The following is a 24,741-nucleotide window of genomic DNA, read 5'->3' on the forward strand; positions in this document are numbered from 1 at the left end:
TGAAATATGATACTAAACACTTTCTTTTTTTTTTCCATTATGAGTACTTTAAACACGTATTTTCACAGTAATTTTTAAACCTTAGTTTTCACATTATTTTGAACAATAATACTTGAACATTGATATCAAACAAACTATTGTGTGTTTGGTAAGTGTATGTGTATATGTTTTTTTTTTCTTAAGCAATAACTCATAGGACTTGCCAAGCACAAGTCAAGTTTGGTGTGAAAGAGAGAAATAGTACCAATCTCTATGTCAAGTTTGGTGGGTCCCATAGTTTACTGCTCAAAACACATACTAAATATATTCATAACGCAAAAAATGTGTATGATACTATATTTCTAATAACATCTTTTCAAAAGTGAAAGAAATATAATTGTGTTTGGTATGTGTGTGTGTTTTTTTTTTCAAAGTAATGACATGTAATCTAATTAGTAAGACCTACAATTTTTAAAATATTTATAAAAGTGCTATTGAACAATGTTATTTGAAGACCGAACACTAGTAAGAGTAGTTTTCTAAATTCAATGTTTAAATGCCCTAAAATAAGAGACGTAACTCAAACACTCTTAAAAAAACACTTCTACCAAACATGTTTTTTTTTTTTACAATTTTTAATATTTAAATACTAAAAACTATCGTTTGAGTTACGTCATCAAACAGACCCAAAAACCGAAAACTGCTTATGAGATGTTTTCTAAATACAATCTCTCTCTCTCTCTCTCTCTCTCTCTAACCTCAAGAAAAGAAAGTAGGCACAGCCGTACAAGTTCTAAGCTGTTCATAACTTCATATGCTACACGTGAACAACGCTTTCAATCTCTTCCGTAACCGCGGGCTTTTCTTCTGCTAATAAATTTGATAAACAAAAGTCACACGACATGCCACCAGAATTGGTACTACATATATGTTTTGTCAAATTTCTAACTGTGGGCCAAAGAATTATGAAACATATTAAACTTTAATGCATGATAAGAGCCAGTAGACCACTTTAGACCCTTGGCAGCATAATATTGTTTTACAATTATAAATACTTGTAGTGTATAGAATAAGGACCGAGATTCAAGCCTTTATGAAAAAACTTCACATATATACAGATTATACTAGAGTATAATTCTATCTCGGATCCACACACACACACACACAAAAAAGGTAAGTAGAATACATTTTTATCTCAGAGTGCAGTGACGTGATGCTCTTTTTTCTTACTTTTACGATGGATTCCCAAATCACCTCACTCTAAGAGTATCTAATAATTAATCAAGAAAATTTAACTAGTAACAGGCCAATTTAACTTCTGTGGTTCTCTACAGAATATGATCACTGCAGACTAACCAAAACCGTTCATTGACACATTCAAAAATACTGATAAAAATACTTTTTTTAATAATTAACATTTAAATTGTTTAATAAAAATAATTATATGTAATAGGATATAAACTAAATCTAAATGCTGTAAAAGAAGAAGAAAGTGATTTTATAGCCATATCAAACACTATTCAATCTCCTTCAACATCTCCAAATTCATACATCTGCAAATTCTGCACACATCAAACAGAGCGTATGACTTTAATTTAAATTATATTACACAAAAACTGCCACAGTAGAGTTGGTCGGATCCCTACTTTCGCTACCTTTTAAGAAAGATCATGATGAGGGAGGAAGATGAAGCTGGCTTTCGCTACTTTGACTTGTGTTCTCTGGATCTTCCACCAAGGTACTTATCCAACATTGTAATATCAGTTGCTAAGAACCCTTGCAACACCTGCAGTGAGAAACAGTCAAGACCTTCTCTGGAGCAGAGAACAGTAACAAATTCACAGGCATGTCACACGCATTCACATAAAACAAAAACATGTCAAAGTCGCTTGCTCACCAGAAACATAGCTTTTCCAGAAATTGTTCTAGTCAAAATTTTCATCATCTTTAATGTACTTTTCTTGCACAGCAGCAACTGTAAACTTCTTTGTCAAGCAAAACTCATGCATTTCATTGCAAGTAACTAACGAACAAAGATACTCCATGAAATAAAGACATTTGATAAGCCCATACATATCTTGCGAAAACGAAGAAATTCCTTCAGGGTCCTGTTTACCAAAAATCAACATGCACTGGGAACCATCTCATATAAATGCTAAGAATTCAATACTGTGCTCAAAAGGTTTTTTTTTTTTTTAATTAAAAAAAATGGCTAAGAAAAGAATAACAAAGCAGTATAATCACCAGATCAGAAAAGTTCACTATTATGTACTGCACAGTAGTGGACATAAAGAAAATAATAGGTACTCAATCTCTAATCCACCAATAACTAATGTCTTCCTGAAAGACTTGAAAAATTAAATGGTCGTATATTCGAATTTGAGATGACTAATCTCCTAAACATGAGACAGATAATTTGATTGAAATTTCTGCTTGCCTCTTATTCATTCCTTGCTGCATTTGAATACACTCTTCTGATAATAATAACTACCAATTCAAATAATTCAAACAGTTGCAACAATTGGCTGAGTAAGATAACAAAATCCTATTGACAACCAACCTAGTCACCTTAATCTCTCCGACACAATAGGAAGAATTTATTGATAACAATTCAAATGTAAATTCAAACCTGAACAGCTAAACTAATTGATGAGGCCATGCTGCTGGAATTACTCAGCAGCAGAAACCTTATCTGCCATGTTGCCTTGGGACAACACTTGCACACTTGATTTACAGTTTTGCACAAGGGTATTACATCTCACATGTATAACGTAAGTCTCGCATCCCATATGGCCAGTTCAAATATGCCATGCCTAATCACAAAAAAAGAGGAACAAACCTATGTTCTCCTATATGTCATTTCTAACTCATAATCAGTCAATTTGAGACCAAATACTTGACAACCAAACTCCTACTTGGAAAACATTGCATGAATAGTCTCTCACACTTCTTTTTAGTTATGTAGTTCAAAATACTCCTGAAAAGAAGGGTAAAAGTTATTTCCATAGTATTGCTACGGCTTGAAGATACCACCTTAGCTGTTAAACCTTGAAGCCAACCAAACAGCAAAATGATTTATAATTAAATAACACAGATTGAAAGAATGCAGCTGAAAGATACTTTGAAAATGTCATAACACAAGTTATGAGATTTTGGCCAGTCACATTTTGTATAAAAACCAATTTTTAAGAGCAAATATGATATTTATTATTATATTTTGTTTTTTGCTAAAACAGAGCAAATATGATATCAAGAATCAAAAGAAGACAAGGATATCTGTAGTAATCCCAATCAAGAGGACCCACTGCAATCTTGCTAAATTCAACAGCACTTGCTTCTATGCCAGAAAAAATGTATCCGTTGGTCTTGTCTATCAGCTTCACAAGATTCCCTACACTCTCTTTATCCTGAAAAGCAACATCTAACTAAGAACACCAAAAAAAGAAAAAGAAAAAAGAAGCAATTTTAAGAAGGAAAAACAGAGACTGGCAGACCTGAATATCTAAGGTCGTAAAATTGACAAGACTGAAGTCTTCTATCACATCACATAGCTCCTTCGTGAGTTTCCTAGAATAAGATTCACAAACAGCTTACTTATACAAATGTTAATTTCTGAACGCACATTCAGAAATAATATATCAGCTTTCAAAAGGGCTTGGACAAGCTACTGATTGTACTTAATTATTTTTCCATTTCTTATTAGCACCTCAATAGAAACACCAGAAAAGTCAGAAATTATAAATCAATTGTCTTGAATACCTTGACAATACCTTGTGTCATTATATGACTAAATATTGACTCGAGTTGTATAAGAGGTATAATAAAAAACTATAAAACTTTGACACCACAAAAAGAATCAAAACCAAAGGTCCATATCTTTAAGCTGATGCCAATCTAACTAGGCATTCAGGCAACATGAAAGCATTTATTTGGTTTTCTTTATGATGCACTGTATTGTGTCCAAGAAAGAATAGATTTTAAATTTCTATCATGACATCTAGTTAAACCACTTATTAATTTAATGACACCAAAAGTTAATGTGGAAAATGTTGTGATATTCAAGTGTGAGTGGTGCGGTTAGTTAGGTAGCGAAATCCCACATTGGATACTAATGAAAATTTTGAGTAGTTAATATCACATAATTGAGCCCAAACTCATAGGCTTAAGCTTTTGGGTTAAGTGGTGTCCTTATAAGTTATATTAACCTCTCAATTGGAGTCTCCCCAAGGTATTCTCTCCCCAAAAAATACACGTATTCAACACATGAATTTCCCTTGATATGTAGCTTCTTTAGGATGCAATATCTTGCCCATCAATATAGCTATCTATTACAATAAAACGAAAATTTTGAGCCATTATCATACCTAGAACCAAACTATCCACCTATAAGTACCATATGATTCATTTGATACATTTTGTTCTTTCATTTATTTATTATCATTTTTTAATAATGGTCTCTTGCTACCAAAATTGTTGGAAGAGAATTCACATTAATGTAATGGCTTTCTTCAATAGTAATGCAATATTTCCATAAATTTTCAAGTGTAACTATCGAAAGGGATTGATGAATGCAATAATTCAAACCATAGCTGGACCTTGGCCTTTGCAAATGGAATAAATGCTGACCAGTCAGATTGACCCCTAGCCCAAGCCAGTCATTAAACCCTAACTAATTGCCTTAGGATGACTGGTCATCATGGTTTCCATTTTCTATTTGTTACAAGTTTTTACATTATCATATGCCACTGGTAACAGGGTTGAATTGCTCGTCAAAGCAACCCAAAAGAAAATGGAATAATCTAATCCTAAAGTTAAACCCCATCTAAAGCCAATAGGCAGTGCAATGATGGTAGGTGACAGCAAAAGTGCCATAAGAAGGCAGCACTTACATTAATTCAAGAGATGTGAAAACATATTAGGTGCCCCGAAAAAAATATTGAAACACCTTCTCAGTAGCATTATATCATTTGATATTAGAGGAACCTTACATACTTTTTTTTTTTTATAGGTAAGAAAAAAATATTATTGAAAATGGAATAGCAGTAAAAATACACAGGGTTCACAGTAGTGAACAAAGAGTAAAAAGAAGCAAAAGTAACAAACAACCACTAAGCTATTCTAAGAGACAAAAGAAAATCCATAGTGCAGAAAAATCCAAGAGACCCCAACACTAAGACCAATCAAAGAGGGTCCGATGGCACAAATCTAACAACTGAGCCAAAGATTTCCCAGTATCCTCAAAGGAACGCCGATTCCATTCAGTCCAAATAGTCCACATTAAACGGCTTGGAACCAAATTCCAACAGCACATACAACAACGATATGCCAAAGGGCGACCATGAAGCATAATGTTTTCCAAAGTTAGAATCTGACCATGAGCTACTGTCCACATAAAGAATGCCACCCTTTTAGGAACCTTTACTTTCCAAATGCCCTTCCAAGGGAAAGTAGAAAGAGGTGCATTTCGAATCTTATGATAAAAAGATCGAAAGTCCAACTTCCTACTTCCATTAAGACGCCAACAAAGACTGTCAAAACCTCCACCTCTAGGAATTCGAGTTTGGATGAAATGAAGAAGGGAGTAGGAAACCGCTAACTCCCAATCATTAAATTCCCTATAAAATCTTAAACTCCACACTATCATTATCACCAATGGGAGGACTTAGCACTTCAGGAATACAAGCTTCCTTATTGGCTGAACACACAAATAATTGAGGACAAAGAGTTTTAAGAAAATTATCCCCAGTCCACTCATCATGCCAAAAAAAAAAAAATACGAGAACCATACCCCACCACAAAAGACAAATACTTAGAAAAACTTTCCCACCCTTCACTAATACTCCACCATAAACCACAACCATGACCCCTTCTACAAATTCTAGTGCTCTAACCCCTTTCCCCTCCCCATATTTCATGGCTATGACCATCCACCACAGATGAGTAATTTCGTGGCCATACCTCCAAAGTCATTTCCCTAATAAAACCTGATTAAAAGACACCAAATTCTAGATTCCCGACTCACGTGGTAAGCAAACCTTTTCCCAAGCCACCAAGGGATATTTGAAGCACTAAATTGAGGAAACCCACAAAAAATTCCTCCAAATACGTTCTAATCTAATCGCCACAGCTTTAGGAACAGTAAAAAGGGAAAGATAATAAGTCAGAAGGCTTGAAAGGGTACCAGAAATATCACAGAAAAGAATGGTGTCATCAGCAAATAATAGATGAGAAATACGAATACCAGTAGAATTAATAGGTCCCACAAGAAAACCCTGAATGAGACCACCTTTTTCAGTTTTCTTCAGAATCCAACTTAAAACCTCCATGATCAAAAGAAAGAGAAGGGGAGACAACGGATCACTTTGTCTTAGACCTCTAGAGCTACCAAAGAAACCAACAGGAGATCCATCAACCAAAACTAAGAAGTGGACAGTAGTGACACAAGTCTTTAACCATCTCCTCCATCGACCCCCAAAGCCCATCCTCTCTAACAAATAGAACAAAGTGTCCCAATTCACATGATCATAGGCTTTTTCGATGTCTATCTTACTCACCACCCCGGAGTACGACACTTCAGTCAACTATCTAGACATTCATTAGCAACAAGCACTTAATCTAAAATTTGTCTACCACCAACAAAATAATTTTGTGACTCCGAAATGAGTTTATCCAACACCTTACATACTAGATGTTAACTAATACATTCTAAGTCCGAAGTTTTAGTATTTGCGCCGCTATCATAATTCTATAAATATGCCAGATATGTTAGCAGGAATGATTGCTATATTCACTACAGTATGGCATTAAATGAAAAGGAAATACAAGCAATAAAAAATGGAACAATTGCAACATACTAATGAAGAAAACAAATTGGAAATTTTTAACGATGACACCTAGGTATGATTCAATATAGTGTGCATAGATTAAAAGACAAAGACTAATTTATACAAATTGCATAATGAATTCTACCCTAAATCATACCTGTATTTGGCAGAGCGAGGATCCTGATCAAGATGGTGTTGTAAATAAGATAAATCTTCCACATCAGTATAAAAATCAAGATTGAAAGCTGCAGCACACCAAAAAGTAACAATTAATAAAGCACAACCAACACTTTTATGATCATAGCATATATTTCACGCTTAATGTCTAAATAAGAAAAGCTATAACCATACCTAGCTTTCCATAGTTCTCAATTAAATCAATCTTGGATAAGACATTAATGTGTGGGAGTTCTAGATGTAGCATGGTTGACAAAGTGAGAAGCAATGCACTAACATACTTCCCAGGGTCACTGCAAAGATGGGCATCAACTAAATGCACTGCAGTCAGCTGCATAAAATGAAGAATCCAATAAGATTTTTATAATTGAACATTGACACACAAGAAGATGAGGTCAATTCAGCTGTTCAGGGTCCTGAGAGATATCAAATATCATATAAATGTAGAAGACATAATCATACCCTAAGATTCAATTTCTTTATGAGTTTCATGATAACTGTCTTGGCATTGGAGTGAAGAAAAAATAGTTCAACCTGGCCGGGAAAATCAAAGAGAAGATAGTGATCTGCAAAGTTAATAACATCATTAAGCAACATTGCATCACAACATTTTATTATATTTCAGTAGACCAACTTAAAAAATTGAAAGCATGTAAATGAAAGTTTGAAAAAAAAAAAAAAAAAAAGGAGAGAGAAAGACTCCAATTTCTAGAGACTACAAAGCTTGACATTATACAAAAAATATAAAAAAGTACAAAGTTATCACTTATAGAGCCTATAAAATTAAAAATTTTGAAGTGAAGGCACAGTATACAAACCTTTGAGGAGGGGTTCCAATTTTGATTGCAGCCAATCAATATTTTTCTCCAGATAATCCATACAGTACACAAGGCCTGTTTGAGCATAACAAAATATACTTCAGGAACTGCATGACTAATACAGCAGATAAGTGACAAGCATGTTGAACTGAAAGGCCATAGCAGAACTCAAAGCAGATTCTGATTCAGATATTCCTGTTTACAAAGTCACAAACAGAGTCCACCAAGAGCACCCATCTAAGTACCACCACTTGGTTAGTCAAAACTCATAGAACTCTCAAAGAGACTACAAACCATATAACCTATTCAAAAATGAATTTTTAAATTTTCTTTTGGTTGGTAATGTTGGAGAAGATATGGACGTGAGAAGGGTAAACATTTTGCTGGATCCTTAGTACACTGCCTGTGCGCTTTGGTTCCTTATATTAATTTCTTTTTTTTCAATAAAGTTTTATTACTTATCAAAAAAAGAAAGGTAAACATTTTGTACATTTCCATTTTCAAAGGTGGCTTCGAATGCCAAATGCAGTAGCTAACTATTCTTCTTCTTTTAATAGAATGATAAGTTACACACACAAAAACCCGGTAAGTTTTTGAACCCACCTAGTTGATAAGCATAACACAACCCTTAACACACAACTACATTAAAGAACACTCATCAGGTGCAAATTAACAAGGACGCACACACACGCTCACCTCCATTCGGACCAAGAGAATGCTCTGTCATTACATCACTTAGTTTTATAAGATCCTCAATGTTCACAGCGCATTCGTACCTATAAATTTTCGTAAAAGGAAACTTTATCTCAACAACACTACAACCAAAGCAACAAACACTATAAACCCATATATAAATAAAGTGGAAAAGGATACGGCAAGGAGTCATTAGCAGGATCCAAATTGATAATAGCAACCTTCCTGTGCAAACCAACAACAAAAGAACATCACATTTAAACTGTATAACTTGAAGAAAAAAAAGATTCTAGATGTTACAGGTTTTAGGTATACAATTTTTAATTTTCCAGCTAACTAAGAATAAGTTTACAAATTTGGGTCCAACGAAAAAAAAAGAGAAAGAAAGAAAAGAGACCTTCCAATAAGTTTTAGGAACTGAGACATGCCGTTGCAGTAAGTGGTTTTCCCTGATCCTGGTGGACCAATCACCACCTGCCCAAACACCATCTCTACTCTCTCTCTCTCTCTCTCTTAAATAAAAAGAAAATTACTCGAATCGATGAAAGAAAATGTTCAAAATTTAGGTTTTAGGGTTCATATGAGAGGGATTCAGGGTTTTAGGATAATGGGTCAAAAGCCAAAAATTTCAAAGACCAAATACAACATTCTAGTGTTTTGATGTGTTAACGGATAAAAAATGGGAAAAATTGGGGCATTCCGAGAATCGAACTCGGGACCTCTCGCACCCAAAGCGAGAATCATACCACTAGACCAAATGCCCGCTTGTTTGGAAGTTATGTAAAATATATATATATAACGCAATAATAAAGTTGAAAATTTGATTTTTAAAATATACATACTTGGCAGTACTGAAGCTGTTCATTATTTAACTTGGTTTCGTTCAGCAACACTGTCGTGTAATTTATTTATTTACTGCAATGTTTTTCTTTGTTCCATTTTATAGGCTATAGATTCCTTTGTGGTGGGGGTGTATAATGTTGCCAGATCAACAAACACCTAGCCCTCCCCTTTTCTTTTCACAAATTTATGGGGGGTCGTGTTCGTGTGGTGCCAGATTATCACAAGCCCATGGACCACCCTGCCAGCCAGCTCCATTTTTCAAATGTGGTGATCCACCTGGTGGTTGAACTCATCATTTTGGTTTTGGGGGTTCTCTGTTAAAAAATTATGAATCTACTATGAGTCATTCCTCTTGCAACAAACGGGTTTGAACTTTGAAGAACCTTGATGGAATTATATTGAATTTGATTCTCAAAAGAAAATTGAATTTTATGGTGTCCAATCTACAAAAGACATCAATAGAATTTCTTTTGATTTTGGTGGAAATGAACTAATGGAACTAATACTCTCTTTCAATTTCAATTTTACTAGGAGTTATGTCGGACCGTGAAAGAAAGAAAGAAAAAAAAATTCCAATGATTCATCTTTTTCATTCATTCAATATTTAATATTTGAATAATAGATTTAGTCCTGATTCAACAGGTAAAGTCCACTTTTTGTTTTTTCCACTTTCTAATCTTCATAAAGGTTTTGATTAGAATAAGGAAAAGGGCTAATTAAATATTCAAGAGACAACTTTTCATTATTCATTTTAATAATGGTTTTCAATGAAACTAATAAATAGAAATTTAATAATTGTTGTATTTTGTCCTACCCTGAATTTTTTAGGAATTTCGATTTTAAATTTATAGATTCTGTAAGAGTAGGTTTTGAATCCTAAGCCCAAAAAGCAACAGAGTTAGGGCGCAGAGAGCCCAACACAATGAATTTGTAGAGAGTAGACTTATAGGCTGGGTTTCAATGGAAGGACCAATGCGCATAGTGAATTAAGAATAGTAGGAAAGTAAAATAAAATTAAGCTGTATGCGAAGAAAATCACTCATTGGCAAAGTCCGAGGAGAATAGTTCTTGAATATATTTCTTCAGACTTGATTACAATTTCTGTTTTAGGTTGCTACAGTGTCTTCTTCCACAATTTTTCAAATCCCCCTGTTTTGGTGGGTTTCTTAAGTTATATAGCCTTTTTCGTTGATCTTGACCCTTCATTCGTTGATCACGCAAGCCACCATTTTAGTGCTTGTCTCGTCAGACGTTTCCCCAAATCTTCTGTGAGTTGTGACAACCAAGATAGCATTGTTCAAGGGTCTTCTCCACATAAATACGACCAAAGGGTTTGGTGGGGTACAATTAATTTGGCAGTAGCTTCCATCCCTTCAGACACAATAGACTTAACCCCCTCTCTGAAGTCCTTCCCCTACAGTGTGGCCTCCTCTAATAATGTGTTAGCAACTTGGTTATGGCTTGCCTCCCTGGCCTCACTATTCGAGGGGATAATCTCCTCGGAATTGCACTGGACTCCTTGATCATGAGTATGACACGTGGCATTGTTATCTTATTAAATTATTGTACCCACAGATTCATTGGATTTATTTTAACTTTGTATTAAGAATTGTGCGACTCCATTCAAATTGTTTATTTAAGGACAAAAATAAGATTTGAATTGGCTGAATATTGTGAAAAATATGAAAATTGTCCAAATTGGAACTTGCTAAGAAAAATGTGCTTTATTTCATAAACTGATATTTGTTTTCCCTTGGAGTACGTTAGAGATATTTTCTACTGTGTTACTATAAATACCCCTTTTACTCTGATGAGCCCAAATTGGGATATAATTAACTTTGGAACATTCTCAGAATCACAGCTTAATTTATGAAATTAGTTGGATTTTTTAAGAAAATGCTTGTCATTATATTTAATTGGGTTAGAAAGTTCCCCATTTATCTTAACTGGTCCCATGATATTTATCTCTTGAAAATCCGTCTAATTATCCTAACATTTTTATTGAGTGTGTCCAATTTTAATTTAAGGTCCACTTATTATTGGTTAAGTGTCACATTGTTACTTGCCAATTAAAAAGAATGAATTTAAATTAATGAAAATGGCTGGAAATACATTACTATGTGTAGCATCATATGGATGCCACTTGTCCAAATCCTAGCAACATTTCAGAGAATTCTCTCTGCAATAGGCATCATAGGGTTCCTAACGCCTTACTCAATCCTCATGTGTAACCAAACTTCTAAATTCATGAATCAAGATTTTTTATTTATTTATTTATTTATTTTTTACCATTCCTTATAGATTAGGAAAAAAGAATTTTTCCTAGCCTAATTTTGGTAATAAAATCAAATTAAATATAAGTGATCAATTACACCTAGAAAAACTCAATGATTAGTGGTGACTCCTAACCCATGATTAAAATTGATCACTTTTATAATCCTCACCCACTATGCACATTTTAGGGACAGTAGTACTAGCAATGTAGTGTCAATTTTGTTTCTATACCTATGCGCATCACCATTCAGGTAGTTGAAGCCGTACTCATCATCGTCCGACAAATTTGGGGAGGTATCAACAATAATTATTCATTCATTTAATTTGGATGGACAATTCTTGAATAATTTGATCGCGAATTATTGAATATTTTTCATTTATAATTCATGAATTCTATTTCTTAAAGTCCAAATAATATAATTTGATTTCTTTGTAAGAGTTCTTCTATTATTTTATTAGAAATATACTTCTTTTGATGACCCCCATTTTCCTTTGGTTCCTCTCCAACAACTTGATCATACATTGACAACGTACTGCACTCCGTTATAAATGACCAATACATTCATTATGCTTGAATATCTTGTGGTAGAAGTCATTTTGCATTTGTTTTTATACTATATTAAAAATTATAGTAATTGTCCAAATATTTTAAATCTTAAACCTCAAATATGAAATTAATAAGAGATTTTGCATGTAGTAGACAATGTGAGATTGGACCACGACATTTTCCAGTATTCTCGGTCCAATCAATGATAATTTCTTGTGCACACCCACATCGCTGCTGGTTCATCAAGCAAGATTGAATTCCCATCCACAGAGGGAATAAAAAAAAAAAGTTGTCAGCTATTCATTTGTCTCCATCATTATTAAGCGTGGAGGAAGATAAAAAAAGACTACCTCCATCATTTCAAACTCATGTGCCATTCTTGTTATGATGTGACGAATGGTGCTTTGCCTTAACATCTTATTATGTAACTTATAATGTTATTATTATTTTTAATAGAAACAACAATAGATTTATAACTATCACGTGGATTCCATTCTATATAATTGCTCTTTATCATTAGGTCAAAACATTAATAAATAGGTTTCAATTAGTTTAATTGGTAAAGTTTATAATGATTGAATAAAAGATTTGAGGTTCAATCTTTGCTTACACTAAAAACTAATTGGTGTCTCTATATGATGTTAAAAAGTTTTTATCAGAAGCGGACGTTATAGGTAAAAACTCTCTAGAAAAAATCAAAACATCAATTAATTTTTTGTGTAAACAGGAATTTAAAATTAGGTCTCTTATTTAAGAGCAAAAAATTTTATTGGTTGAGCTAATTACAACCCATAACATATAATTACAAATCAAATTAAGGATCCAGGCATTTCGGGTGGACAAGTGATTGTAACCATGCATTTGATCAATGTTTTATTTGATGTTGAGACTTATTTTTGTCCAATTATTGCTCACTATTATATGACGGTAAAAGACCTTTTTTGAAGGTGGGCAATAGGCATGCTTTAGACTTTTCTTGCTTATGAATGAAGAGAAAATGAGAAAGAAATTGTTTTAGAAAGCAAGTAGGCCAGCTAGGAGTTGAGTGATGAAATGCTGGCAGTTGAGAAAGCCCATGGGGCCTCAAAATTTTTTTTTTTTTTTTTTAAAGGATAGAAAAGCTTTAGTTAATGAGAAGAAGAATCTTTGAAGTCCATTTTTTTTAATGATATTTTAGAGAACGTGTTAGTGGTTACTCATTATTTCTATATAATATTTTTTTTCTTGTTGAGAAAATTTCTCTATCATTTTGATTTTCCGTTGGACATGATTTCTTCTTATATAGTAGTATTATTATCTGGATTAATATGAAATAACTCATACGATTTTGTGTGGGAATTCCACATTAGATTTATGCTGTCATGACTCATGAGGAGTAATTATTTGGTAATGTTTTTTCCTCAAATATAACAACTATAATAACGAATCGTGCTATTCAAATTCATGGTAAGATCTATTTATATGAAAGTATTTTTTGTTTTTAGAATCTATATGAAAAGCTGAGAATAATGGTCCAAACTACTGAATAGTTTTCCTTGTTATGACCACCACTAGATCATACTCCCCTTATGAGTTATGACACCAACTACTCCTCTCTTGGTTTTAAAGAAAAACAGGGGGAAAAAGTAAAAAATAAAACGCAAATTATTGCAGTGAACCTCGTAATGGTACTCTTGGTATTCAAAGAACGCATTAATGTATTGTTGTCTAAATTTAACTACAAAACTAACTCCATGGCCAATAACTCCAAATGTATAATTTGAACTCCATAAATAATGAAATAATACTGTGTACATATGAGGAAGATAGATACAAAATGTTCCATATTTCCAATTCATCATGCGAATTTTGTATTTATCGGTCTTTCAAATAAATCATTTTTACCTTCTAAAAAAAAAAAAAACATTTTTAGCTCTTAAATCTACTTAATAATAGGTTCTAGTTGGTTCAATTAGTAAAAAAAATTTATGTCAAATCAATTCATGGGTAATCCAAAAAAAAAAAAAAACCGTTTTGATCTAGTCATGAAGAGCAATTATCATAAAACAGATGTTACAATTATATGTTTAAATATAAACGTATTTATTAAAAAATAAAACACTAAGCAACAGGATTTAAGAATAGTCAACAAATCCAACCAGATTATACAATTAAAAACTTAATATGTTTGATATCTTATATTAATTGAATTGCAACGTTAGAGGACAGGATAGTAAAAACAAAAAGTGAGAGAAAATGGTGGTTAGGTGCTTCAAATTTGGACAAAATCATTGTCAAATGCCACTAACTTCAATCATCTAAAAATCTGCCTTTGTTGTCCGCAAGCACCTGCACCCCCTTATCCCAACCTCACCGCTTGTTTTCTCCCCAACTCCAAAACTCTCTCTAACTCTAAAAGAGAGCTAAGAAAAAAGAGTGAAATTCTACTTCACTTGGTCAGGACAGTGAATCGTTGAGAAACATGGCATCATTTGCAGGAACAACCCAGAAGTGCATGGCTTGTGACAAGACTGTTTATCTTGTTGATAAGTTAACAGCTGATAATCGTATCTACCACAAAGCTTGTTTTCGATGCCATCACTGCAAAGGAACTCTCAAGGTAAACTAAACAATTGGTTTCTATATTCTAGATTGCTTCTTTCAACTTCCATGTCATTGATCTATTGACAAGGCAAGAGCTTGTATAGGATGCTAGCATGAAAACCAATTATAAGTTTAGTATTGTTTCTCACCTGTTTAAATGTGGTTCTTGCCTCAAGGTTTGTCTTGTTAGATGGTTTTTATATTAGATTCATACATGTTCTGATCTTTGGTACAATAAGGCCTTTGTTTGACAACAACAATTTGGTAGCTGTTGCAGCTTGGAAGAAAGTCATTCAGATGCTATAAGTGAAAGTCTTTCATTCTAGATCAGCAACAAGGTCTTACTTGTGAGGGATTTAGTAACCCAATAACTAATGCTTGCTCAATTTCACTTTTTTAAGACAAAAGGAGGTCTTCCAGCTGTTCTTCATCTGATTTGCCTCAAAGTTTTAAGGATCCAAGATCTGTGATGAGAACTAATTAATCTTTTATTCCAGTTATTCAACATTCTACGGCTCGTACTGACGAGATTAGATTTATTTGTGGCTCATATAATGAACTTGTTCTTGCTGGAACTCTAAATTAGACCAAATGCCCAATTCATATAAAAAGATATATTATTGCCCACTTACTTGATTAGAGCTTTGATATACAAGCTATTGACATATAGAACCATTTGCAGCTCGGTAATTACAATTCCTTTGAGGGAGTACTATATTGCAGGCCACACTTTGATCAGCTCTTCAAAAGAACTGGCAGTCTTGACAAAAGCTTTGAAGGTAACAAATATAAGTTCACCTAGAGTCTTATTTCCAGAATGTCAAACCTTTTTCAGTTGCTCAAGCTGACTTCTTTCCATCTTAATTGATGATTTCAGGGACCCCAAAAATTGTAAAACCTGAGAAACCTATTGATAGTGAGGTAACGTCTCCAAATCTAGGTTCTCATTTATGCATCATAAAGAGCTCATTGTACCTACTGCTAACATTGATTATGAGCTGCCTTGACAGAAACCTACCGCAAATAAAGTTTCAAGTATGTTTGGTGGAACCAGAGACAAATGCTTTGGCTGTAAAAAAACTGTCTATCCAACCGAGAAGGTAAACATTACACACAATTCATGATTCATGAATATTACACATAATATTGGAAAATGTCACTAATAGTAATAATATCCTCTATGTTTAAGGTAACGGTAAATGGAACTCCTTATCACAAGAGCTGTTTCAAATGCACTCATGGAGGATGTGTGATCAGCCCATCCAACTACATTGCACACGAGGGCCGACTCTACTGCAAACATCACCACATCCAACTCATCAAGGAGAAAGGCAACTTAAGCCAGCTTGAGGGTGAACAAGAGAAGGATGCAATGGATGAGAATGTCAATGGCAGAGAAGTTGCTGCTGAGACATAAACTGCTTAATAAATTGTTCTGTTTTTTCCTTCCCATCATGGTTTCTCCCTACCCTCTCTGCTCTCACTATCCCTATTGGTGTAACAATTTTAGGCCTTATGATTAAAGTGCTGATGGAATTATTAGTATTTCCTGTTGAGGTGTGTGCGCCTTCATTTTTGCTGTTTTGGGGTTTGTTGCGAGATTGTGGATGTTCAAATGGATGCCAAGACCTATTTGATTCTCAGTATGTGATGCAGTAACAAGTATTAGTGTTCTGTTTGTGAATTTTTGTTGTGTTCCTTTGATTTTCAATAAATCTTGACGATCCCCACTTTTTTCCTTTATTTCCTACTTGTGCTATTATTTGATTTCAGTCTAAATGAAGGATGTGACGCCATACTGTCCCCAGGCTTGATTGAACATCTGCAAGTCTCAAGTCTAAACTACCTTCAATTTCAAATGGTGGGGCACAATCCAGCTGTTTGCAAATATGAGAATCAATATTGCAATTCGCAAGGACACATTAATTTGATTCCACCATCCAACACACTTTCTTTTCTGAGGTGACATTTACCTTAGCAAAACAAAAACAGTTCTGCTACAACACTGAATTTTCACCTAAAAATTCACAGATTTACTCACATAATCACAACACAAAAAAAGTGAGGGGGCATGAATTTTTTGGTGAAATGGGACTATAGACTGATTGAAACAAAAAGCATCCCGTATAATGTCAATGGCATCTCTTCTTCTTGTGAGGGAAGGAATCCCATGACACTATAATGGAAAATGGAAATTAAAAAGTTAATATAATGGTAGGGAAAAAAAAAAGATCGAATGAAAAAAGGATTTTAGAATTAACTAGGTGAAATGAATTGAGAGAGCAGGAGTAACTGACCTCTGAACCTCTAATGTGAGAAAATTGGCTTAGTACCACACAAGGATGGATGGAAATGCAAGAGGTCACCATTGTAGTGTGAGAAATGAAATAGGAGCTGCTGAAGGCTGTGGAAAATGATGTGAGATGCTAATTGGCTACCAAATGAAGGATTAAGAATACAATCGAAAGTAGGATTTTATGTGGCTTTTGGAGAATTCCATGTTCAGTTTTTGAAAGTCAGTTGGTTTTGATTATAAATGGCATAGTTGTTTACAGTATAATTGTTGCTTGTAGCTTTTGTGTAGTTAGTTTTTTTATTATTTTTTTTTTGTAAGAGTTAGTTTTGTTATTGGTTGCAGCTTTAAATGCTGCTTGGTGATCTGAGGTAATTGATACTATTAGGTTCTAAAAATTTAGAACAATTGGCAAACCATGAGCACAAACTTGTCTAGGTATAGATCTTAGAGTCTATAGAGTTTATTAGACAATACTCAAGGTGTTACAAGTCTGAACACAAGAAATTACAAGCTGCAAAAAGAAGACATGAAATTTCAGTGAAATCCGACCAATCAAAAATTAGATCCAACCGATCGAAAATTAGATTCAACCAATCGAAAATCACAAACATAAAATTTCTGCAAAATTCTATTTCAGCTCAAACTCTGCGTAAACGTTTTAGGTTTCAAGTGAAACACTTCTAGTATATAAAAGAAAACTCTAACTACGTTTTTAGTGCTTTTGACAGACTTTGGAGGTACTCTTGTGAGATCTAAAAGGTAGTGCGCCTTCCTCTATCAAAGTCACTACCAAAAATAATTCTTATATCATTAAATCTGGTAGATCTGAAGTTGCTGCAACAAGATCAACCACTGCTAATGATCTAAACCTTCAAGGGTGGTATTGAAGTCACAAACTGAAGAGTTTGTGTTGCTAAAACTTTGAGTGGAATTTCAAAGTTGCAAGCAAGGTGACTTGTGTTGGTGCAAATCTAAGAAGAGAGAGTTCATGGATTCAGAGCTTGCACGTGGTCCTGTCAACAAGTTACTACATGAGATAGCAATAGATTTATAGTTAAATCTTTTGTAAAACCTTCAATTCTCTTATAGTGGATTTTGTTTACCTTGAGAATAGTTAGATTAAATCTTCTCTAAGTTTTTACCTTGAAACCATTAGTTTCATTGGTTTTTTCAGATAATCATGCCATGGTGTTATTTACTTTTCCGTATCTTTGCATGATATGATTTATTTGTGTTTAACCTAAATCTAAAAATTAATTTAAGTAATCACTTAGTTAATAAATTAGGCTAAACAATTTGGTTTGAGGGGGTCTAAATGAACATACAATTACTATTGTATCTGTGTCTTGATTGAATTATATACTTAATCATTAAAAACACACCCAAAAAAAAGCACTTTTGGGAACCTCTGTCCAGAAAATTAGAACCTTGAGAGCCAAAACCGTACAATTAATCACTGTAATGTACAGAAAAGTATGCCTACAAGTGAAATTCTAGATCTAAATTAAGACATAGGCTGACAATGTATAAAATTTGGAAGTAACCCTGGTAGCTGGTATAGAAATTAGCTAGGAATAACACCACATCGTACTTACATAGCCATATTCAGTTCTAATCATTTCAATATTATGATTAACTTTTTTACAGAAAGAGAAGGAAAAAAAAAACAAAGGTAAAAGGAAAATAATTATACCATTAAATTGAATGTAGACCTTAAAAGTTAATACTCATCACCTACCAATTACCATCTATACGCCAAACGTTGTTATTAAAATAGTGTAAACACCTCTGAAAAAAAAAAAAAAAACTAGAAAAGTGCATTCGGAAAAATCAAAGAAAGATATTTTCCAAGAGAATTGATATTATTATTTAATTTAATTCTACAAACAAATATAGTACACTGTCCCTTCAGGTACATCCAATAAAATCAGAACAAGACATGATACTAAGTGCACAAAGTGCATAAGCTACGCAACTTATGTACAAGAATGATTCCAATTAGGAAATTAATCACTACAGAGCTACTTTGTATCAAGAACACAACCATTCTGGGAAACATGCTTCAGGTCTATGATAAAATTGTCCCGAAGAAACCCAAACCCGAAGGTACCACTAATGTACTGCCAAATCCTTCCCTCCACGTTCCGGGGATTTGTAGTACTTCCAGCCAAGTCTGGAATAACTAAATCATAACTTGAGTTTATGTTAAGAATGCGAGAGACCATCTCAGTTTCTTCTGAAAGGAGTTCCTCAAGAATGTAATTTTCTGCTGCAAGTGGTCGAACATGCATGCGAGAATCATACAAATATTTTTCCTCCTGGGAAAGTGGAGACTCTATGAATGTAGCATTTGATGTCCAAAATACTAGACCATAACTAGAGAAACGTTCAGAAGAGTCTCCAACCCTCCGGCAAGTGATGCCCCCATTGTCTTCATATACCACAAGATAGAAATTCAAGCTCATGTCATCATAAATTCCCTGCAACAGAGATGCAGCAGGGAGGGGTCGGATGAGCCATAATGAAGATCTTACATGCATTAACGTCTTCCAACCATGACACTACAGAAATATACCATGAGGAAGAATGACAATAGCAAATCGGAAAAAGAAAATAGGTTTGCTGACATCACAGCTGTCCATGCACATGATAGTTTCAACTTACCGTGTTTCTTAGACTTGCAATACTAAAGACAATTTTTTATTAACCTTTATCACAACTTGTTATGGTAGCAAGTTGTCATTAAAGCAACATCAGTTTTAAATGGGCCTGAGGGGTGTTCTCGGTGTGGTGCAGTGCAGTTTTGGGCCATTTTTAGCACCGCACTTAATGGTGTGGTTTAACTAAAACTATAACTACACTGCACTTTATTTTTGTGGTCACATGTGCGATGTAGTGTGGTGTAGTGCGGTTTAAAGTTTAGCCAAAACCATAACTGCATCGCACCTCATTTTTGTAGTCGCATGTGCAGTGCAGTGTATAAGATGCGGTTTGAAGTTGATATATTTTTCAAATTTTGGGCTTTTCCTACCCAGCCTAAAACTAATTTTTCCTTTTGTTTTGGTCCAAGTTTTAAACTACTGAGCTAGTTTTTCTGTATTTTAGGCTAGCTTTCCTAATCAACACTTGCTAAGGTTATCAAACTTTTTTGTTTTTTGAAAACTAGGGTTATTAACCTATTAATAATATATTTAATATTAAAAATAATTAAATATATTAATATATAGAGAGGGTGTAGTGCAGTGCAGTGCAGTGAGGTATGGTTTGTATAAAACCGCAAATTGCACTGCACCATGAGGTGTGGTGCGGTGCGGTGCAGTGCATTATTACTTGTGGTGCGGTGCATTATTACTTGCGGTGCGGTTATGCTATTTTATGGGCGGTTTTGGTGTGGTTTTGCGGTTTGTGTGGTTTGGTAAACACCCCGCCTGACATCACTTTTAATACACACCAATCACAGCATACCATGTTAACAATTGTGAAAAAAAAGCTGTGAAAACTTCTATGGACTTATTGTTCTTAGACAGATAGGACCAAGTTTCCTAGTCCGCTCATTTTCAAAAGAAAAGTCAGACATTTGTACTTTTTGGGTGCATAACTTTTGTAGGTGGCATGCAAAATAAACATATAAACCAATTCACAATGGCTGTTTTTTTATCATAAGCAAAATGTAGAACTCAGATCAAGAGTCTATTGGCAATGATGAAGTGTTTGATTAGTCAACAATGAATAAGGGCTTCAAAAAATAGAGGTGTCTGGTTTCTTCATCCAAAAAAAAAAACTAGGTGACTGGATCCAGTATACATTCACTCCTGCTTTCAAGTTTCATATCAGTAGCTAGAGCTCATTTTTATTTGATCCTCGACCATATAAGGTTTGAAGTGTGGTTTCCAAGCACCCTCTAATATTCCTTCTTATTTAAATACTCAATAATACAAAACTAAGACAAACCTTTGAGTCATTATCATCAGAATTTTATATTTCTAGTAGTTCTATCAATTAAGAGTACGTTTGGGAACTGCTTATTTAGCTGAAATTAGAAACTTTTTACTAAAAGTACTGTAGATAAAACTAAAAGGTAGCTAAAATATTACAATGAGACCCATGAATAATACCAAAAAGTGCAATGGGACTCATGAATAGTGGCAAAAATAAGCTAAATAGTAAAAATACCTCTCCATGTGCACATAGGAACATAGACACACACATGTACAGGTAGGTACTAGACCATAACATACCTACCTGTATACCCCAAGATATTTTAAGAACATCCCTCCAACACTCACTCTGCACTATAGTTCAAAATTCATTAACAGACAACATTGCACATGCTCAACTGAAGGCAAGAAACTTCAGGGAACACAAGGAATTGCAACATTTTCAACTTCCAGTTTTCAAATTCAACTGAATATTTTATATATTTTTTCTTTGGTTGGGGCTGCATACAATGAACTAATGATGAGCTCTAGCTCAAATGTACCTCCTCTTGTAAGAGCAAGGGGAGCTCATAGTTTAAGATGTGTGTACTAATTACAAATTATCATCCTTTTAGTTATCAATGAACTTCTACGAAACTACTTTGCGCGATTCAGCCAATTGTCTTGATCATGAGATATTATTTATAGCTAGCAAACTAAAGTTAGCAATCATGATCAAAATTGAATTCAATTGAGTCAAAATAATTGAATCATTGTTTGATACAAATGAGCTAAAGAATACCTTCCAGAGGCCCTGCAAAGGGCGAGTCAGTGTGGGCGAGCAATTAACGATCTTGACAAAATGCTCAGCCTCCCATTTCCTCTTCCCTTGTCTCTCCTTCTCTTTCCTCCTCTGCCTCCTCTTATCCCCACTACCTGGACTCGTCCGGTTCGCAAAATGCTGATACATCTCCGACATTAACCGGTCCGGTAAGCTCCCAGGTGAGTGACTCGGCGAGAAGGACCCACTATCTCCTCCAATTGAATCCTCTATTTCATCCTCACATCTCAGAGTCGAAGAGCTCGAACTCCTCCGAATGTTCGAGCTCGAATTCGAACTCGAAAACGCGAAAAAGTTCATGTTTTCCTCAACAACGAAATGGGTCTTCCCCATGAAGCTCAAATTCACCGGAACCAAATCGTTATCCGAGAAATCCAATTCCCCGACACAATCCAACACCTCGGCCCGACCGTCTGGGTCGAGGAAATTCACGGTCTGACCTTCCTGCGACAGTGTCATCCACAAAAACGGTGACTTCACAACACTGTAGGTGCCGTTTTTCGAAGGGGAAATTCTCGAACCAGACAGAAACGATGGGCCCCACTCGAAGAAAACCAACGGTGGCGATGAGATTCCGATATTTCCAGGACCGCTTCGGCGCCAAAAACCGATGAGATTTTCCCACTCGTTAAGCGTTTTGTAGAGAAGCCTGAAGGCGATCTTGCCGTTGCCCCATTTTCGAATCTGGGTCTTGGAGCCCCACCTTCTATGGCACATGGTGAACCAGAGCTTGGCGTCGTTTCTGCAAAGCGAAACGAAGCGTTTCGATGTGCAAGCGAAGGTGGAGACCTCGGAGGGCGTGAGGAACGAGAGGATGCAGAGCTGAACGTCCTCTGGGAAATCGGTGAAGGAAATGGAACCGCCCATTTCGTCGGATTTGGGATTCGCCATTTTTGTTTGGGACTCGGAAAATGTTTTCTCGGGAAAGTTTAAGATCTTCGTAGAGAATATAGAGATGGGAATTGATTTTCTTGGGCGTAAAATAAAGAAGGCAGTTTATAAGGATTTTGGTATAATAGAATGATTCTGAGAGAGCGGGGAATAATTCGTTGAATCTTTATTTTACAACCGTAGGAAGGTAAAGTAGGGGAATTTAGAGTCGTGGAAACTGTAGTGCAACAAACGTGCAGGGTATAGTGTGGGGGATAGTTTTGTCATTTCCAGTGTTATGGAGTGTGTGTAATGTTTTCGTATTCGTATATTACGGCTATTACTATATCTGTATTTTCTTGTCTTTGACAGGTGTTAAGGGGAAAGAAAAGAAGAAAATAAAAAAAATGACAAGACAAAGTCTCATTTATTTACTTCTTTTTGTTTTCACTTATTACTTAAAAAAAAAAAAAAAAACTAAGGTATAGTAATGACATGGTCAATTGGATATAGTTTGATAAATTTTAGGCTATAAATAATGTCACATTTTTTTATTATGCAACCTAGTATAATTTGATAAATTTTAGGCTATATATAATGTCATATTTTTTATTGTGCAACTTGAATTACATTAATTTTTATGTAACTCACTGCGTAGTGGGTTACATAAAAATTTCTGCAACCCAAGTTGCATAAAGATATTTTTGTTTGCTATATTTAATTACTAATGAAATAATATTTTTTTTAGGTAGAAAAATAATATTTACTTTTAGTTTGTTATATTATAATTTTTTGAGTTGTATTTACTATTTTGGTCCTTAATCTCTATCTCATGTTTTAAAATAGTCTATAAAGTTTAACATTTTTAATGTGCTATTATTCTTTTTAACATTTTATTTTTGTGTCAAAAAGAGTTTTTTTTTTTTGCTAAACTTGTCAAAAGAGTTTTTTTTTTTGATGAACAGAAAATTTTTATTAAAAAGGAGAAAAGCACTACAACACTCTTCTGACCTCTTCCAAAATAACGGAAGAGAAACAGTCAGGCCAAAAACCACAACCAAAAGATCCAAAAAAATTACAAGATAAGCACCACTTAGCTAAGGAGTGAGCAGCCTGATTACACAACCTAGGAACCCAAAAAACAGAAATATTATCAGAGAGAGACAAAAGGGACCTTACATCAGCACATATAGACTTGATTCTCCAAGGAGGAGGCATTTCCAAATTCGAAAGAAGCTGGACAGCAACTTGAGAATCAGACTCCACAAGGACAGCTTCGCCAACCAAAGCAGGGGCAATGGAAATCGCCCAACTAATTGCTTCTGCTTCAGCTTGGAAAGGGAGGGTGGTGTTCACTTTCATGGAGCCAGCAAATACCAACTCCCCTCTCCAGTCTCTCACAACGGCAGCAATGGCAGAGAAGCGAGGACCCACTACTGCATCAACATTTATTTTTATGTCTAGCCTTGAGGGAGGAATCCAAACCTGAGGGGGGGCCGAAACCAGATGTCTTGAGGTGGAAGCTCTAGAATTTTTATGCTCAGCAAAGAGATTAGAAATCTTGGAAGCTACACCATCAAAATTAAGTGCAACATTTTCAAAGAGGGAAAGATTCCTCTGCTTCCAAATAACATCACAAAGGATGGCACCAAACAACAAAAATTCCTCTTTTTGACTAGGATTCAGATTGTCCACAAAAGGAGGGGATATGAGGAAACAAACAAACTCTGATGGGGACCCAAACTCAAAGGTTTCCATTCTCAACCCCCACATACTTTGAAACCAAATAGCTTTAGCAATAGTACAAACAGTAAAGAGATGAAGGGTAGACTCATCTGTTGAACAACACAAAGGACAGCATCTATCTATACTCCCATTAAAATTACTGATTACCTCTTTAGAAGGCAGCACATTAGCAGCAATTCTCCATAAATGCATCCTATGGCGTTCATGTAGCTTGGTTTTCCATATTTGACCCCTAATAGCATCAATATTCGAGGGGGTTGCGGCTACCCTGCACAACCAATAAGCAGATTTGACTGAAAAAGACCCCGAGTTCGTTACAATCCAAGACCAACT

General features: G+C 34.8%; 3 protein-coding genes and 1 non-coding gene across 5 annotated transcripts; 1 reads left to right on the forward strand and 3 right to left on the reverse strand.

Annotated features, from left to right (window-relative positions):
• Positions 1-1,451: 1,451 nt before the first annotated feature.
• Positions 1,452-9,124, reverse strand: LOC142614287 (GPN-loop GTPase QQT1). The gene is made up of 11 exons (XM_075786871.1): positions 8,889-9,124; positions 8,672-8,716; positions 8,495-8,574; positions 7,799-7,873; positions 7,443-7,546; positions 7,155-7,311; positions 6,961-7,048; positions 3,474-3,546; positions 3,255-3,386; positions 1,877-1,955; positions 1,452-1,765 (listed from the first exon to the last, which is right to left on the reverse strand). The coding sequence occupies exons 1-10, from the start codon at positions 8,978-8,980 to the stop codon at positions 1,905-1,907; spliced, it is 897 nt and encodes a 298-aa protein (XP_075642986.1). The 5' UTR covers positions 8,981-9,124; the 3' UTR covers positions 1,452-1,765; positions 1,877-1,904.
• A 58-nt stretch (positions 9,125-9,182) lies between these two features.
• TRNAP-UGG (transfer RNA proline (anticodon UGG)) lies at positions 9,183-9,254 on the reverse strand. The gene has a single exon. It is a non-coding gene; the product is annotated as a tRNA-Pro (tRNA).
• A 5,107-nt stretch (positions 9,255-14,361) lies between these two features.
• On the forward strand, positions 14,362-16,422 carry LOC142613411 (LIM domain-containing protein WLIM1-like). Its single transcript, XM_075785773.1, has 5 exons — positions 14,362-14,754; positions 15,421-15,517; positions 15,616-15,659; positions 15,749-15,838; positions 15,928-16,422. The coding sequence occupies exons 1-5, from the start codon at positions 14,617-14,619 to the stop codon at positions 16,153-16,155; spliced, it is 597 nt and encodes a 198-aa protein (XP_075641888.1). The 5' UTR covers positions 14,362-14,616; the 3' UTR covers positions 16,156-16,422.
• Positions 16,423-18,877: 2,455 nt separating this feature from the next.
• On the reverse strand, positions 18,878-22,858 carry LOC142614316 (F-box protein At3g12350). Of its 2 annotated transcripts, none has more exons than XM_075786914.1 (2): positions 21,754-22,858; positions 18,878-19,514 (listed from the first exon to the last, which is right to left on the reverse strand). In XM_075786914.1, exons 1-2 carry the CDS (start codon positions 22,681-22,683, stop codon positions 19,056-19,058), a joined length of 1,389 nt encoding a protein of 462 aa, XP_075643029.1. In that variant the 5' UTR covers positions 22,684-22,858; the 3' UTR covers positions 18,878-19,055. The 2 variants fall into 2 exon arrangements, with proteins under 2 accessions (XP_075643029.1, XP_075643028.1); XM_075786913.1 differs by having other exon boundaries at positions 18,878-19,595.
• Between the last annotated feature and the right edge of the window lie 1,883 nt (positions 22,859-24,741).

Source organism: Castanea sativa, chromosome 10 (assembly GCF_040712315.1).
Source record: "Castanea sativa cultivar Marrone di Chiusa Pesio chromosome 10, ASM4071231v1".
NCBI classification, from domain to species: Eukaryota; Viridiplantae; Streptophyta; class Magnoliopsida; order Fagales; family Fagaceae; genus Castanea; species Castanea sativa.